Genomic DNA, 17,085 nt, shown 5'->3' with positions numbered 1-17,085 from the left:
GGATTCTTTTAGGCTTCAATTTTAAAGTATATTAAAAAAATTAACACTTCAACGAAATAATTAAAAAAAATCGTTTAAAAATATAAGTGAAATCTAGATTTTATGATTTAATTTATAGATGACATATACAGAAGAGGTGTAAAAAGTTATAACTCATTAAAGTGATCATACTCGTAAAATACCGTCAGGTTAAAGTGGAGGGGAGAACTTTTTAAGCTTCGTTTTTTTTAACAGACCGCGCTAAAAAATTTGCGCTATTTACACTACTTACAAGCGCGTGACATAAAAAACATCAAAGTTATTATAAATGTTTATAAGCTAAAAAGTCACCTTTTTTTCCAACGGTTTTCTCATATCAACTATGATAAAATGTTTAATTTTTTTAATATATCTTTAAATTAAAGCTTCAAAGAATCGATTTCGATCTAATAGTCACTCTATAGAACTCTAGAACTCTATAGTCACTCTTTGGGTGAGTACAGTTGTTTAAATAATCGCTGTCCAGGATAAACAAATTAAATAAATAACAAACTATTTGATATATCAAGCTGAGTTTTGCCACACCTCGATAACTCATTAATTGCCATAATTGCAAGTAGTTATTTTACATATCATTATGCAAAAACAAAGTTATTATCATTTATAAATTAGAACTGAAAAACAAGGGTTCTTGCTAATTATCTCAGTCAATTTTTTATGTATTTTAATTCAGAAACTCACAATTTAAAGATCTTTTTAAGATCTACAATTTTATTTGAACTATTTTTCTCCAAAGTGTATAAGATACGTTTTATACGCAAAAAATTATATTTTTACTTTTTATGATTTTTTAAAAAAGCAAAGCAAAATGTACGTTTTTAATGATTTGTCATCAGCTATTCCTCATATACCTTTAGAGCTTACAAAAACCGGTATAAGATATTATAGCTGTTTTTTTCGTTACTGGACTACATACCCATCAGCGCTGTCCGAAGAACTGTACCTCCTCATTTGTGACTCGGTCAGTCCACGGGATCTTAAGCATTCTCATCTCAAATGCTTTCAGTTTTCTGCACATGTCTTCGTTCAAGGTCCACGATTCAACACCATAAAAAAGGACAGAGAAGACGTAGCATCGCAGAATTCTTACTTTTGTATCAAGAGAGAGGTTGTGACGCTTGAAGAAGGCCCCCTATCCGATTAAAGGTGGACCTAGCTTTTCCAATGCGTGCTCTAATCTCCTGGTTGTTGGTCCATTCTTCATTTATTATGGTGCCGAGGTAGTTGTAGTGTGTCACTCTTTCTACAGGGGATTGGTTGACGTAGAGTTGACCTTCTGTTATCCTTTTCTTGCTAATTGTCATAAGCTTTGTCTTCTTAACGTTAATTTTAAGTCCATATTGTTGACTGTAATACGTGATTTTGTAGGAGAAGAACTTGTAGATCTTCTTAGTTGTTCGCAAATACTATGGTGTCATCTGCATGTCTGATGTTGTTTAGAAGGTAACCATTTAGTAGAATACCTTTTTAAGTTTCGTACAAAGCTTCGATAAATATTCTTTCAGAGTACAGATTGAAGATTAGAGGAGACAAAATACAGCCTTGCCTCACTACACGCATGATTTTGACATAGTCAGTGTGTTCACCTTTAACTCTGAGATTTGCTGTCTGATTCCAGTAAAAATTACTAATTATATTTAGATCTTGGTTGTTAATTCCTATTTCTTTTAGTATTTGCATCATCTTGGCGTGCTGTAGACTAATAAGACGTGTACTGAGAACAAAGCCTTTCTAGTGACAACAGCATTTGTGAACCCGAACTGGTTGGGGGCAATATGACTTTCACACAGCTTGTAGATTCTCTTATGAATTATCTTTGGGAACAATTTTAGAAGATGGCTTATGAGGCTTATAGTAAGCTAATCTTTGTATTTTTTGGCTGCTGGTTTTTTTGGAAATGCAATAAACTCATATTTCAGCCATTCTGTTGGTATTTCTCCAGGGTTGTATATTTTGTTGAATATCTTTGCGATTATTGCTATTGATTCGTTGTCCTTTAGTTTGAGTAGTTCTGCTTGTATATTATCAGGGATTGTTGCTTTGTCATCCTTTAACTGTGTTATGGCGGAATAAACTTCCTGCTATAATATTCTTGGTCCATCATTTACCTCTTCTTCTAGCTCAAAGGTGTTATCTCTTTGGTCTTTAAATAGTTTTTCTAGATATTCTTTACACGTTCTTATTTTACTCTGTCTCCAAGATGATGTTTCAGTCAGAATCAGTTATATTTCCTTTCTGCCTTCGTCTTAGTCCCCCTGTGAGTTCTTTAACTTTCCTATGTACATTGTGACTATCTTACTTTGACTGCAGAGTCTCAATTTCTTCACATCTTTCCCTTGATTCTTTTTCTTTCGCTTCTCTGATTTTCGTTCTTTTTAATATATTTATGGTTTTATATTTGTCTGGGTCATTTTTGGCTTCTCTTCTCTCGTCCATTAGTTTCAGGATCTCATCTGTCATCCATGATTTTTTATTCATTCATTCTATCATCATATCTCTCTTTAAGTGTTTATCCTTTACATTTTGCACTATTTCTGTAATATGTTTGATCATTTGTTCTTCGTTCGATTCGTCTCTAATTGCAGTCACTTGCTCGTTTAACGTGACTTGGACTCTCATCGTGGTATCGAGGTCTTTCAGCATACGTAGGTCGTATGATTGTGCTTTCCTTTTCTGCACCGTTTTGAGTTTGACTCGAAATACTCCCACCAGTGGAACGTGGTCTGTCTCCAAGTATGCTCCAGGATAAGTCTTGACAGATGTAAAGCTGTTTCCTAATAATTTGATTCCTAATAATTCTCCCGGGTCTGTCTTTAGGGGATTTACACGTGTACAGCTTATGAGGTAGTAATTGGAAGGAGAAGAAGATTTAAGATGAGAATTTAAAACTCAACGTTTCGGCACCCATTTTGGAGCCATTATCAAGAGTGATAGGTACGGTTCGGTTCGGGGTCTCAATCTGCCTACTCCCTTCACTCGAGACGTACCAGTATCGTGTTCTATATTGCAAGAACTGTCTCTCGGCACTGAGGTCTCAATCTGCCTACTCCCCAGTGTCGAGTGACAACCGGTCTTACCCTGCGTGGCTGCTTTTATACTCGCTGTATGCGCGGGAACGGTATGCGCTGACGTGGTCTGAACTGACGTGGCCTGAGCGGTGTGGGCGGGAGGTCGCTGAAGAAGGGGTCGCCATGTTGCCGGCAATCGTTTCGCGTCATCGCGCGTGTTCAAGCTGTTAGGCCGTTTTTCGATTTCGATAGCTTCACGAATGATTTTCGCTTTTAATGAGCGGATGGGAGCGATGGTTTTTGCTTTTTCGAAATCTATTTTGTGGCCTGTCTGAATATGATGTTGGGCTAGGGCTGAAGTGGTATCGGAATGTTTGACTGATAGAGAATGTTCGTAAATATGGTTATGGATTCGTCGGTTTGTCTGTCCTACGTATGTACGTGGGCAACTGGAATTATCTCGTAGACACCATGGTCTTCATTGGGGATTTGGTCTTTTACGGATCTGACGAGATTGGACAATTTGGAGTGAGTGGTGAAGATGGTTTTGATATTAAGAGGGATAAGAGTTCTACTGATCTTGTCAGTGCCACCTTTAATGAAAGGTAGAAAGATTTTGGGTTGATCCGGCGGCAAGGTTTCTTTTTTGGATGAAATGGGGTTTAGAAGTTTTTGAATGCTTCTATTGATTTGGGTTTTGTGGTAGCCGTTTTGTAGGAGTGTTTGTCTTATTGAATTGATTTCGGATGACCTGTGATTGTTGTCGCTAAGTCTTATGGAACGGGAAATAAGAGTGTTGATGACTGAATTAAGTTGGGCGGGGTGATGATGTGACTGGGCATTGCGATAGCGGTTTGTATGAGTGGGTTTCCGGTACACGGAATAGGAAAAACTGTGAGGTGGATTTTTCTGAATAAGAACATCAAGGAATGGCAAAGACGCTTCAGACTCAACTTCCATCGTGAATTGAATGCTGGGATGTATTCCATTCAGGTGGGAGAGGAAGAGATCTAATGTGTCTTTACCATGGGGCCAAATGACAAAGGTGTCATCAACGTACCGTAACCAGCAGGTGGGTTTGAGATTTGACGAGGACAAGGCTACTGTTTCGAAATGTTCCATGTATATATCTGCTATTACGGGAGAGAAGGGCGGTCCCATTGGGGCACCTTTGATTTGACAATAGAAATGATTTTGGAACGTGAAATATATATTAGACATGCAGTGTTTCATAAGAGATAATGTGTCTTGGGGAATTTGATGTTTAGAGTCCAAGATGGAAATGGTTTCATCGATGGGAATGTTGGTGGATAAAGAAACAATGTCAAAACTGACTAGTATGTCTGAGGGTGAAATAGAAAAGTTTTTCAGAAGACCAATGAAATAAAAAGAGTTTTTGACAAAGGACGAGGCGTTTTCGGCTAATGGTTGTAAGGATGAAGCGAGATGTTTTGCCAATTTCTGAGTGGGACAGTTGTATGCACTGACGATGGGTCTTAGGGGAACATTGTGCTTATGGATTTTTGGAAGGCCGTATATCTTTGGAATTCGGGATGATTTTTCTCTGGGTATAAGAGATTTTTTGAGGTCTAGAGATAGAGTAGACTTATTTATAATGGATTTGGTCGTTTTTTCTAGATATGTGGTTGGATCATTTGGGACATGTTTGTATTCTGTGGAATTCAGAAGTTCGAACATTTTGTCGAAATAGTAAGAAGAGTTGAGAATGACGGTGGCATTACCTTTATCGGCCGGAAGGATGACGATGTCAGGGTTGTTGTAAAGTTCTTTGAGGTCACGTCTTTCTGAGAGACTGATATTTGAAGGTGGGGGTTTGGAAGTACGGAGAATTCTGGCGACATCTTGTCTGGCAACTTCGGCTTGGTCGAAAGCAAGATGGGAAATAGCTTCTTCAGTTTGACAAATAATTTTCTCAGTTGGAATGGAAAGAGAAGTGACAGAGAAATTGAAGCCTTTTGACAGAGCTTTGGTAGCTGAATCGGATATGTGAATATCTGAGAAATTGTGAACAACAGTAGAAGGTTGTTGATTTGAAATGGGCGGTGGATTTTGCTGAGAGATAAGTTGGTCCAGTTTGCGTTTCTGGGTTTGGGTTTTATTGTCAGAAATGTGTTGGGCTTTTTGGTGAGAAAGACGATCGAAAATGTCCCATAATAATGGATGGATATTGAAAGAGTGGATGTCATTGTAGGTTTTAAGAAGTTGGGAATTTGTTGTATCTAAGTTGCGTCGGGTGGAATGAATTGAATTTCTAAGAAGCGAAAAACCAGTGGCTCTAAGAATTTTGGAAATTGATGAAGATTTGGTGTGATGTTTAACTTGTAAAGATTTTGGAATGACTTGATGGTCACGACATGATTTAAGAAAAGCAAGTTCAGAGAGAAGACGGTATTTTGCGTGTTAGAAGATTAGAAAAAGATTTAGTAAGAATGAAAAATTCCTCCCCGTAGAGGCGAATAATATATATATATATATATATATATATATATATATATATATATATATATATATATATATATATATATATATATATATATATATATATATATATATATATATATATATATATATAAAGAGAATTAACCATTTTTGTTATTTAGAAGTGTATTAAGGAAAATAATTAAATATTAAGAAAAAATGGTCATGCAACACGAGATCTCTCAACCGAATCCAAGGTAAATTATTATAATAATTAATGTTCAGATAATAAAAAAAATTGTTTTTGAAGCGAAGCTTCTATACTGTCACAAAATAAAGAATATCTATCTCAAATTGTTTAATAAATTATTTAGCCCACCTTTGAAGTGTGCTCAAAGTGAAATTATCGTTTATAATAATATTTTGAAGCGATTAAATAAAAAAAAATGGGATCATATACGATTTACCCAACCCAAAACAGATACCAGCTGGTATATGAGTTCAGCAAACAAATAATATCATTAGGATCACTAGATTTTGAATGACTATGTATTTTAGAGTATATAATATAATATATTTTTTATTTTTAAATGCTATTTCCAATCTACTCATAAACAGTACATTGAGTAATTAGTTAATGTTTTTTTTTTATTTTACAAAAGTCGCATCAACCTCTGAGGTATTATATGAGGACATATATACATATACATAAGATAATTTATTTACAAATGTTAGATTTTGTTAAATACATTGATATCTTTAAGGAATTTTACCAAATGTTCAATTTTACAATTTTCTCCTAAGATTTCATTTGTTGATTCGATGATGTGGTTGTTCTGTCCCTGCAATTGGTATCTTGGGCACTCTACAAGTACATGGTTAACACTTAGTGGGATATTATAGTTTTCACATAAAGTGGGATTAATGTGACCAATTATGTGTCCATGGGGAAGTCGGGTATGTCCTAGACGAAGACGAGTAACAATGATTTGGTGAGTTCTGTTGGGAATTTGAGATTTCCACGGTTTTACAAACGTTTTCACCTCGCGAAGTTTTGAAGTTGAACTGTCCCACTGGTTTTGCCACAGATTTTCGACTTTCACTTTAATAAATGATTTTAAATCGTTAAGAACTACATCTCTCACTTCACTCGTATCCACTTCTGCTTTTTATTTGTCTTTTCAGCCTTTCAATTTTCTTCTGCAGAATTTAGTAATGCCTTCCGAATATTGCTCCACTTTTCATTGACATCTTCTGATGTTAAGATTTCTTTCTCTAGTTCTGTTAGATTTGAGGTGTTGGATCACTTGTTGAGGTATTTTTCTCTTTCTTAATTTTGTATAATCAAACATTGGTTTCTAACATGGTGGCCTTTATTCGTAAGTTCAGTTTTTATATCATCTGTATCAATTTCTTTCCTCTCATATAGCTTACTAGTTTCCTATACGTTTCTGGACTTAAAGGCGTTTATTTTTACTACACTATCTGGTAGTGTTTTTGTATAATAAGTTTTAGCGGGAGTGATCCTTGTCAGTGAGTTAATCATTGCCATATAGTCGGTCACTCTGACGACATATATTGGAGGTGGCCTTTGATCTGTTAATTGAGTTGTTGATATTTGAATATCAGTGTTGTTGTTGAGAGTTTAGTTTCCATCGATCTCTTGTTCTTGTAGCACTTGGAATCTGTTGTTTATTGTGGTTTGCGTATTTTGCTTAAAAGATCTACTTATTTATAATTTTTTTCTTTTTTTGGTTACTTTTTGCCATGAGGGAGTTTCACGTTCATTTGTATTACTTTCCATTTCTTCTTCGCTCGATAATTGCTCTGGAGAGTAATTTGGGTTTTCGACTGTATGCTGAGGCTGTTGTATTTGATTTGAATGAGTGTATAAGGGTGTTAGATTTGTATTAACTTGAGCCGATGTAGGCGGTTGTGGCTGAAGGTTCAATTGATTAGCAGAACTGTCAGGGAAGGGTTGTAATTGGTTTTGATCATACTGCGACATATTTTATCTACCGATATTGGGTTTGGCTGTTGTAGAAGTATGTATGATGTTTGTATCCCTGGCATTGGATATGATTGTTGGTCGATTGGATCAGTCTGCTGGTTGGGATTTAATCCGGGTCCATTCCCGATCGGGAACATTTTGTGTAAGGAATTAAATTTAATAATGATTAAATTTTTATCCTTTTGTGTAGTTGGTTCTCTCCCATGAGAACATTGATAACGTCTCAACTGTTTTATTTATTTTGTTTTTAATCAGCTGTGAATTTATTTTTATGTAGCTATTTAATGAAATACTGTTAAATTATGATTTGCAAGCACTTACCCAGAGGGTAGATATTGCACTTTCACTTCTGGAGTACGTTTACAAATTATTAAACTGTTGATTTGTAACTTATTGTTGATTTCGATAACGTTACGAATAGCTGTTGTTAAACAAGCGATGGTTCAACTGCAAATCCCTTAGAGTATATAAAGTGTATATTAAATTTAGACCTACTTCCTATGTACAAAAGGGAAGACAAATGACTCTGCAAAAATTCTAGGAGCATAATAGTTTTAAATGTCGTCTAAATGATATTATCAGGAATTATATACAGCCGCCTGGAATCGTTTTCGGAGGAGAGTATTGGTGAATACCAATCTGGCTTCAGACCAAAGAGGTCAACTATAGACCAAACACATATGTTAAGAGGTATAAATGAAAAATGTGTTGAATATAACATACCTATTTACAACTTGTATATCGATTTCAAACAGGCGTTTGATGGAGTAGATCGACAAAAGATGTTAAAGCAACTATATATATGTTAGGGATACCCAATGAGTTGGTAAAACTTATACTAATGACTCTGGGGGGATCCAAAGCTATGGTGGGAATAGATGGAGATATGATGCAGGCCTTTGATATTGAAAATGGAGTTAGACAATGTAATGCCTTATCAACAACACTTTTTAATCTAACTTTAGAAGCTGTTGTTAGAAAACTGGATATAAACGGCTGTATTAATACAAGATCAATGCAAATATGCGCATATGCGGATGATGTTGCCATAATAAACCGCAACAAAAGAGTATTAAGCGAAAAAGTTATAGAACTGAAACGAGAAGCTGCTACGTTTGGTCTATATATAAATTAAAGCAAAGCAAAATATATGGAGTGCACAAAATCGAATGAACATGAGAATCTGAAGGTAGACAACCATACCTACAAATATGCCTCCATTTTTCCCTACCTAGGCTCAATAATAAATGACAACAACAACATCAGTCAAGAAATACAAGCACGGATTCTTAGCGGTAATAATTGCTTTTAGGCATACAAAAACTTAATGAAAAGTAAGTTACTAAATTGTGAGCCTAAGCTTAGAATCTACAAAACAGTAATTAGACCAGTGGTCACATATTAATGTGAAACGTGAACCCTCTCAACCACTGATGAAAATCAACTGAGAATATTTGAGCGCAAAATACTAAGAAAGATATTTGGACCAACCCAATGCAGCGATGGTTCGTGGAGAATTAAAATGAACCACGAGCTGGATGGACTAATGCAGAGCGCAGATATTGTTAGATTTGTAAAGTCACAAAGACTAAACGGGCTTGGTCAACTAGAAAGAATGCCAAATAATTGAGCTGTAAAAGTAGTCCAAAGATGGAAGCCCCAAGGAAACAGAACCAGAGGAAGGCTCCGTAAAAGATGGATAGACGACGTAGAGAGGGATCTTAAAACCATGAACATCAGGCAGTGGCGAAGGAAAGTATCCGACAGGGCAGAATGGAACAACATTGTTAAGCAGGCCAAAACTAACAAAGGCTTGTAGCGCCATTAGAAGAAAAAGAAGAAGATTAAATTTAGACCTATGTAACTTAGAGGTAGATAATTTTACATAAAATAAAAACACTCTTAAGAAAAGTAAATTAATCAAAAGCGTTAAATAATTCTCTTACGAAGTCTAATTTTATCACCGTCTGTACATTCCCTTCTTACCGAAATTACCATTACATAAGAAAATGTTCTGCTCTGCTACCATTCATTACAGTTCGAGGCCCTGGTAGACGACTATAACGATTCCCGAGGGGCGAATGTGTCGAAATTCCCCTAAGTGTAGCTGTTTCCCTTTGATATTTATTTCGGAACTATTCCTGTAATGTGACGACGTGTTGGTATAATCGACAACATGAAAAATTGTTCTTTTGCACATGTTTTTGATGTCTTTAGTCAAAAGAAATGCTTAAGGATTTCCTGTTGGAGATTTAAATAGATATTTCCGTAATTAAATCAATCGATAACGGTGTGTAGAGCAGTTTAAGGCAGCCAGCAGGAAAAACAGAGATTTTATTGCCTGCAAATAATTTTAATATTCAGCTTTTCATTTCAAGAATTATATTGTATGTGGTTAACAAATTAAGCGAAACTTCAACAAAATCAGAAGAGACATTTTAACAAATTAAAAAATAAGAAAATATGATTGAAAACAAATTAAACCTTGTAGAAGATTGATATAAGCTTATATCTCCTATATTTGAATGAAAGTATCTTCATGAGATGGTCGAGATATTAGAATCTATACTTTGTTTCACTGTGTTTAAGATTTTATATATTTTTTTTTATTTTGCTTGTAATCTAAAAATTAGCAATGTAGTGTACTAAGAAGAACCTTACATAATGCCTACAAAACCACATCTACAAGCCTGTAATTATTATTGTACTGTTTGCAGAATTTTAAATTTTTTAATTTTCAAATTTTTCATTCTTTAATATTGCTATTGACTATAAATTTTATCTAAAACTTTAAAGTTAAAACTTTTGTTGAAACAATTGTTTGAAAGTTGTATAATACTTATCGGAAATTTTTGTTTAAGGTTAAATCGGGAATCGCAAGAAGAAGAGCAGGAAAAGGATCTGTTTCGATGTGAAATGTGGAGCAGTGTGGCGCCTGATAACATTAAGAGTCCGGCGCCATCGGCGAGGTCAAAACACAGTTCAACTCTCGTCGGGGAGTACGTTTATATCCTTGGAGGCCGCAACGGAAATCTGCCCACCAGAGATTTCTGGAAGTACAACTTGGGTAATATTTTAGTTTTCTTAGTTTTAATTAAAATATGAGTACGTAATTTCACGGATTTTTACAATAAAAATAGTATGTTATTGTAAATGTTTGTACTATTATTTGTCAACCATACAGTGTGTAAAAGCCAAATAGAATAAATTCATTATTTAGGTTACTGTACATATTTATAAAAAATCCAGAAACACGTCAAATTTAAATTATAACTTGACATTCTTTAACGTGAAAATGCAACCCCTACCTTCAATCTCCTTAGACTGACAGGTACAACCCCCAATTTTTCAAATAGGAGGTCTAGGCTTGTGATATATCGTTTGAAAGGTCTTTTTATTCTCCATTCAAAAATGTTGTCGCTTTCAAGTTTAATAAGATTAATTAAGATAAAATAAATTAAAATGATGTGGTTACCGAAATTCGCTACAATACAATCAAAAACTAAAATGTAATGCAAAACGTAATAAAATGTAGAACACGAAAAAGAACTATGAATGTTAATGAAGTAGATGTTCAAAATGTTCACCGCGAACGTCTTGGCAACATCCTAATCTCAAATAAAACTGTCTTCTAACATTATTTAACATAACAGGCGTGATCGACCTAATCGCAAGCGTTATTCGTTCTTTTAAGTCATTTAAATCAGAAGGTTTAGTTTTGTACACATGGCTCTTCATATATCCCCATAAAAACAAATCTAATAATGTAAGATCCGGTGATCGCGCTGGCCATTCAATCGATCCTCGCCTCCCTATCCACCGATTGGGAAATATTGTATCGAGGTACTGCCGGACATTAAGTTGGTAATGTGGTGGTGCTCCATCCTGCTGAAACCATATCGTATTCGCTGGAACTTGAGGGTTTCCTGGATCAGGATATAAATTTGCCAACGTTGGAATGACATCATTTTGAAGTAGTGCCAAATAATTGTTGCCATTTAAGTTGCCCTCAATGAAAAAGGGACCAATGATATTGTTTCCTACAATCCCTGCCCAAACATTAACCTTTTGAGGGTATTGAGTGTGTTCTTCTCTCATTCAGTGGAACAGTAGCGGCAATTTTGCCGATTAGCATGACCGTTAAGTGAAAAAGTACACTCATCAGAAAACATAACGTCTTCTAATTGGATAATATTGTTATTCAACATGTCCATCATTTGCTCACAAAAAAAATTCTCCTATCAAAATCGTCTTCCATGAGCTCCTGCGTAGGTATCATCTTATAGGGATGCAATTTATTTTCTTTTAATATGTTTACTATCGATGTATGGCTAGCATTGAATGTAGTGGATGCCTGTCTACTCGATGTATGTGAATTTTCCTGAAACTCAAGCAACACATCTAATTTGAGTTCATCACTCAGTGCATTGGCAGCTGCTTTTTTTATCTGCCTTACATGACCAAACTCGAAGAAACTGCTTCTCTATTTTACTTATTGTTCCTTGGGATATAGGCGGTAAATTAGGAAATTTCTCATGAAATAGGCGAGTAACTTCCTGTTGTGTTCGGGCGTTATCTCCGTAACCAATCATTTGTAAAACTGTTATTTTATGCATTTCCGTTAATCTAACCATTTTTCAGAATTGAATTGAACGAACTTTTTACTTAAATTAAAATACTGACAACTTAAATAAAACAATTTATTAATGCGTGTTAAAATAACGTTGCCACGGAAATTCTTTAAAAATTTTTAATGGTTACCATCTAAAAACCACATTGCTATGGTTTTTGTTCACTTTCTCATTATCAAGACCTAAACGGAAAATAAGTTTTGAGTATATTTTAGCGAATTTCGGTAACCACATGATTTTAATTTATTTTATCTTAATTAGTCTTAATAAACTTGAAAGCGACAACATTTTTGAATGGAGAATGAAAAGACCTTTCAAACGATATATCACAAGCCTATACTTCCTATTTTAAAAATTGGGTAGGGGTTGCATTTTCACGTTAAAAAATGTCAAGTTATAATTTAAATTTGACGTGTTTCGGGATTTTTTATAAATATGTACAGTAACCTAAATAATGAATTTATTCCATTTGGCTTTTTCACACTGTATAAGTGTTAAACAAAAACTCAAATTCCATTCCCAAAATTCACCAGTATTATGTTTCTATAAAACAGTTGTATTCAAAATCATTGATTGAAGCTCTTAGTATCAAAAATTAATATTCTTTCATTCAACATCGACTTTCTGGCAAAATACAGCCTAATCACATTATTAGTTGACTCGTCCCTTCGGCTTTCCCCTTCACTTAATTCAATCAATGAAGACGAACGCCTACTTGATCCCTAAATTGCCAAGTATCGGAAAACTGTTACTCCTCTTTAGACTTAAAGTCTTATTAGGAGCTTAGCAATATATATTACACAAGTTTCCACAATTTAGTAATAGTGCTGTAAGTTTCTTTTTGCACGGCCATTAATTATTGTAATAAAGCGGAAATCACTTTTAATACTAGAAAGTAAAACATTCTCACTGTTGAGGTAGATTATTTATGGCACTTGGTTTTCATAAAAATGTATTTCAGAACAAGTGGCATAATAAATATTCCATTATTATGCTCAACGAAATGCATAAACGAGTCATCAGAAGTTAAAAAAAGACACAAAAATGGAAAAACCACACACAATCTACGTAAAGAGACTACTAAAAATTTTAGCTAGCAAAAGTAATAGTATTTGAAGATATTCACCTTAAAATCCTGATCAATTGTGTCAAGTATACAAAAGTTTGGCTGGCTTGATTTTTTACAAATATTATGCAAATTTCAAATGTCCCAAAATATCTCAAAATAACTAAAACGCTTTAAGATAATAGCCATATTGAAGCCCAGCAAACCTACCGACAACGCAAAAAGCTACATACCAATTATTGCGTTTCTCTATGTTACATACAAACTGCTAAAGAGATCTATACACTGTGTTCATTTTAAAAGGACCCATTCGTAATATTTCAGAAATGTGACATAATAAAAAGAAATGCCGAAAAAAGTTAACTTTAATAGTCCAGTCAATAAGTATTTGGCTCCAAATTCCGTACTAATGCATCAATTTACTTGATATTTTCACAGTAAGTACGGAATAGCTCAAAAAACAAAGTATATCCAACTGTTTAAAATTCGACTTTTATTAGACAAGATTAAACAATGCCTTTTACTGGCACCACCTCAAACGATATAATCCGGCAAAACCTCACAAGTGGGGATACAAAAATCAAGTACTTAGTGGTGTATCAGGTTTTAGTTATGACTAGACTTCGGCAAATATGCAAATAAAAATGTAGAAAATATGCGCATAAATATGCACGTGTTTACCCGAAAATATGCAAATATTTTACAAAATATGCATACAAATAAATAAAAAAATCGTAAAATAGTAACAATTTTATTTAAAAAAAAAGTGTACATAACTAAATATTTCCTACTATTCATTAAGATTTACATTTATTTTAAGTAACTACTTAAGTATCATTTTTAAGTATGAATAAACTTATTTAGAATTATGGTAACAATAAATGACCAAGTGGTGTTCAAAATTTTCTAACAAAAACTTGTGGCTTCTGTCTGAGTACATATATTTATATATGGAAAAACTTCGTTCAACATCAACTGATGTAACGGGAGCATTTTTCAAACTAACCAAAACATTTGGTTCTAAATTAATTGTTTCCGAAATATTTCCAGCTAGAACACTGACTACTTCAGAAAGAATATGGTAAACTTTATTTTTTTCCATAGTAGCTTCAAATTTTTTTAAAATATCTTTTCCAATATTACCTCTAACGTTCCGACAACATGACGCAAATTCTTTTATTAATGCTGTACTTTCGAACAATGACAGTTTTGGTGATTCTAACTGAGTAATTGTTTTTTTAACAAAACTAAAATTTGATTTTATAAATGAAAGTTCTTGTTGAAGCAAGTTACTCTGAAAAGTTTGTTTAGAATCCAAAAAAGATTGGGAACTTTCATCTGTTAACGTATCAATTATGTTCTTTATTTTAACAAAATGATCTGCATAAAAATTAGCTGCTTCTAACCATGTTCCCCATCGCGTTAAAATAGGTTGTGGTGGAAGAGGAATGTTAGGTAGCATTTCTTTATAAAGTTGAGTTCTTATAGGAGATTTAAGAAATACTTTTTTGACACTGGATATCATCATGGTATTTACAAGAGGAAACTTTTTTCGTATTTCCTCTGCAACTCTGTTTAATCCATGCGCTACACAAGTAACATGTATTAAATCTGGGAAAAATATTTTTAAATTTTCTCCTGCTTTCACCATATAAGGAGCAGCATCCGATAAAATAAGCAGTAATTTATTAGAAGGAATAGTTGTAGGAAAAAAAAAGTTGCTAATGTTTCTTGTATAAAACGCGAAATTGTTAAAACATTTGTTTTCTCAAGTTGCTGGCATGAAATAAGATGAGATTTTGGTAAGGTATCTTCTTTAAGAACACCAATCAATAAATGAGCAATATACTTTCCTGAGGAATCAGTGGTTTCGTCTACAGATATGTAAAAATAATTATCTGCAATTTCTTCCTTAATATTAATTAACACCGACGAGTATAGCCCGTTCACATTATTTCTTCTTAGAGACCGATCACTTGGAACATTAAGTTTGCAATATTTTTTTAGAAACGAACTAAAATTTACATTTGCTAATTTTGAAAGCGGTATGTTTGCAGACACTAATGCGCGACACAAGTCTTCATTAAAAGTTTCTTGCTCATCTAATTTTTTTGAAGTAGATTGGAAACATTTAGCCATTGAAGTTTAATGTTTTCCTCCTATTTTTCCTTTTTTTGCAATGTGTGAAGCAGTTCTCACATGTTGGTCTATCTGAAATTTCTTCTCACATGCTATCTATAAATAAAAATAAAAACCTTTATTTTAACCCAACCTTTAAAATATAAAAATATACAAGGTGTTTTTGGTTAATCAAATAACTGGTTTGGAAAAAAAAACACTCGCTAAGTGTTTTAAATGCAGTATTAATCCACAAATTAGTTTTTGTTACTAACCATTAGTACATCATATAACTTATTTTAAAATTCAATAAAAGTTTTTTTTTGTTAATTCAATTACAATAAAAATAATTGTGTTTTAGAATAGCTGACTCCATAAAAAAAAGTAAAGGTGAAAAATTTTTCTAAATACACACCATTGTATTGTACCATGGACAATTTTTTCTCACTAAAGGAAGCTATTTTTCATTTAAAAACAACCTACGAGTACTAAATTTCAAGTAAATACGTTTATTGGTTTTAAAGTTATTGTTGTTATTAACTAAAAGAATTTAATTTTTTTTAATTTTAACACCCTGTATCTCGAAAAGTAAATAAGTTTGACCCCTCATTAACTATATCGTTTTGTTCAATTTTTCGAGAAGTATCTACAGTCAAACGTTGTAAGTGTCATTTGGAAACACCCTGTATGTATGAAATATTAGATATTTAATAGAAAATATCAGATACTTACAATTTTGCCACAGACTGAACAGTAGATTTTTCCCATATCCATAGACAGCTCTTTATAAGGTTTAATCCAAGTTGAAGCACTGGTTGTTTTAGGCATTATAAAATCACAATCTTCCTTTTTGTTACGCACAACGAGTGTTTACGCTTTGAATATCAAAACAAAAATGATTTACCAATCTGAGCATCAAATTAGAAATGTTTAGGTACCTAATTCAATAAACTGGGAGATTTTGGAAAATCCCTAAATTAGGAACAAAACTATTAGCCGTTTACCTGCTGTTAAGATACAATAAATTGTAGATAGATTTGGGGATTAGATCATAAAATGCAAATGAGCGAACCCTTAGCGATTATCCAATAACTGAATGCCTCAGTGACCGAGACTTTCTAAGAATGTTGAGGGCTACTTAAATTGATCTTCTTTGAAATTGTAAATGTTTTGTACCTGTAGAGATTACGTACTTAGATCATTTCTTGATTAAAATGACTACAAAATTTTATACAAGAATTGAAATAAATTGGTATGTTTAAAAATTTTCAAATACAGTATAAAAATCTGAACTTTTATGCACTTTATGCAAACTTTTATACAAATATGCCAAAATATGAAATATTTGCATAAAATATGCACAATATGCAAAATATGCAATATGCATATTTGCCGAAGTCTAGTTATGTCTTTAATATTTTTGCTGATGAACAAAATGAACACTTTTCCAAATGGAACGCCTGATTTAGGAGTCAGTGGAAATGTTGTCACTAGACTGACAGAGACAGTGCCGAAGAACGATTAATAGTCCAAAATTACAGATTTATCTTACAAAAAATGGATTGTTGCCTTAAGGTACGGTTCGATGCACAGAAGTTGGCGTGTGTAAGATCAAATGGGAGGTATGAAAGAAAACAACCATACTGGTGGAACGAGAATTTTGAAAATCTGAGGACAAATTGCATGAGAGTAAGAAGGGGGTGTAAGAGATTAAGATGAGATGGAAGAGAGAATAAATAAATTAAAGCGAAAGCAGAATGAAGACAGGAATGA

The 17,085-nt window shown here is 33.6% G+C and overlaps 1 protein-coding gene across 2 annotated transcripts in view; it reads left to right on the top strand.

Moving 5' to 3' along the window:
* LOC140451476 (uncharacterized) overlaps positions 1 to 17,085 on the top strand; it is an 86,233-nt gene that overhangs the window by 21,310 nt on the left and 47,838 nt on the right. The window contains exons 2-3 of one of the 2 annotated variants that reach the window (XM_072545297.1): positions 5,672 to 5,743; positions 10,359 to 10,564. In XM_072545297.1, coding sequence (XP_072401398.1) covers positions 5,706 to 5,743; positions 10,359 to 10,564 — 244 coding nt within the window. In that variant the 5' untranslated portion in view covers positions 5,672 to 5,705. The remainder of the gene's footprint in view (positions 1 to 5,671; positions 5,744 to 10,358; positions 10,565 to 17,085) is intronic. The other variant, XM_072545298.1, reaches the window with a different exon arrangement.

This window comes from Diabrotica undecimpunctata, chromosome 9 (genome assembly GCF_040954645.1).
Source record: "Diabrotica undecimpunctata isolate CICGRU chromosome 9, icDiaUnde3, whole genome shotgun sequence".
In the NCBI taxonomy this organism is placed as follows: Eukaryota; Metazoa; Arthropoda; class Insecta; order Coleoptera; family Chrysomelidae; genus Diabrotica; species Diabrotica undecimpunctata.
The sequence above is the reverse complement of the archived record's forward strand: the minus strand, read 5'-3'. Positions and strand labels throughout refer to the sequence as shown.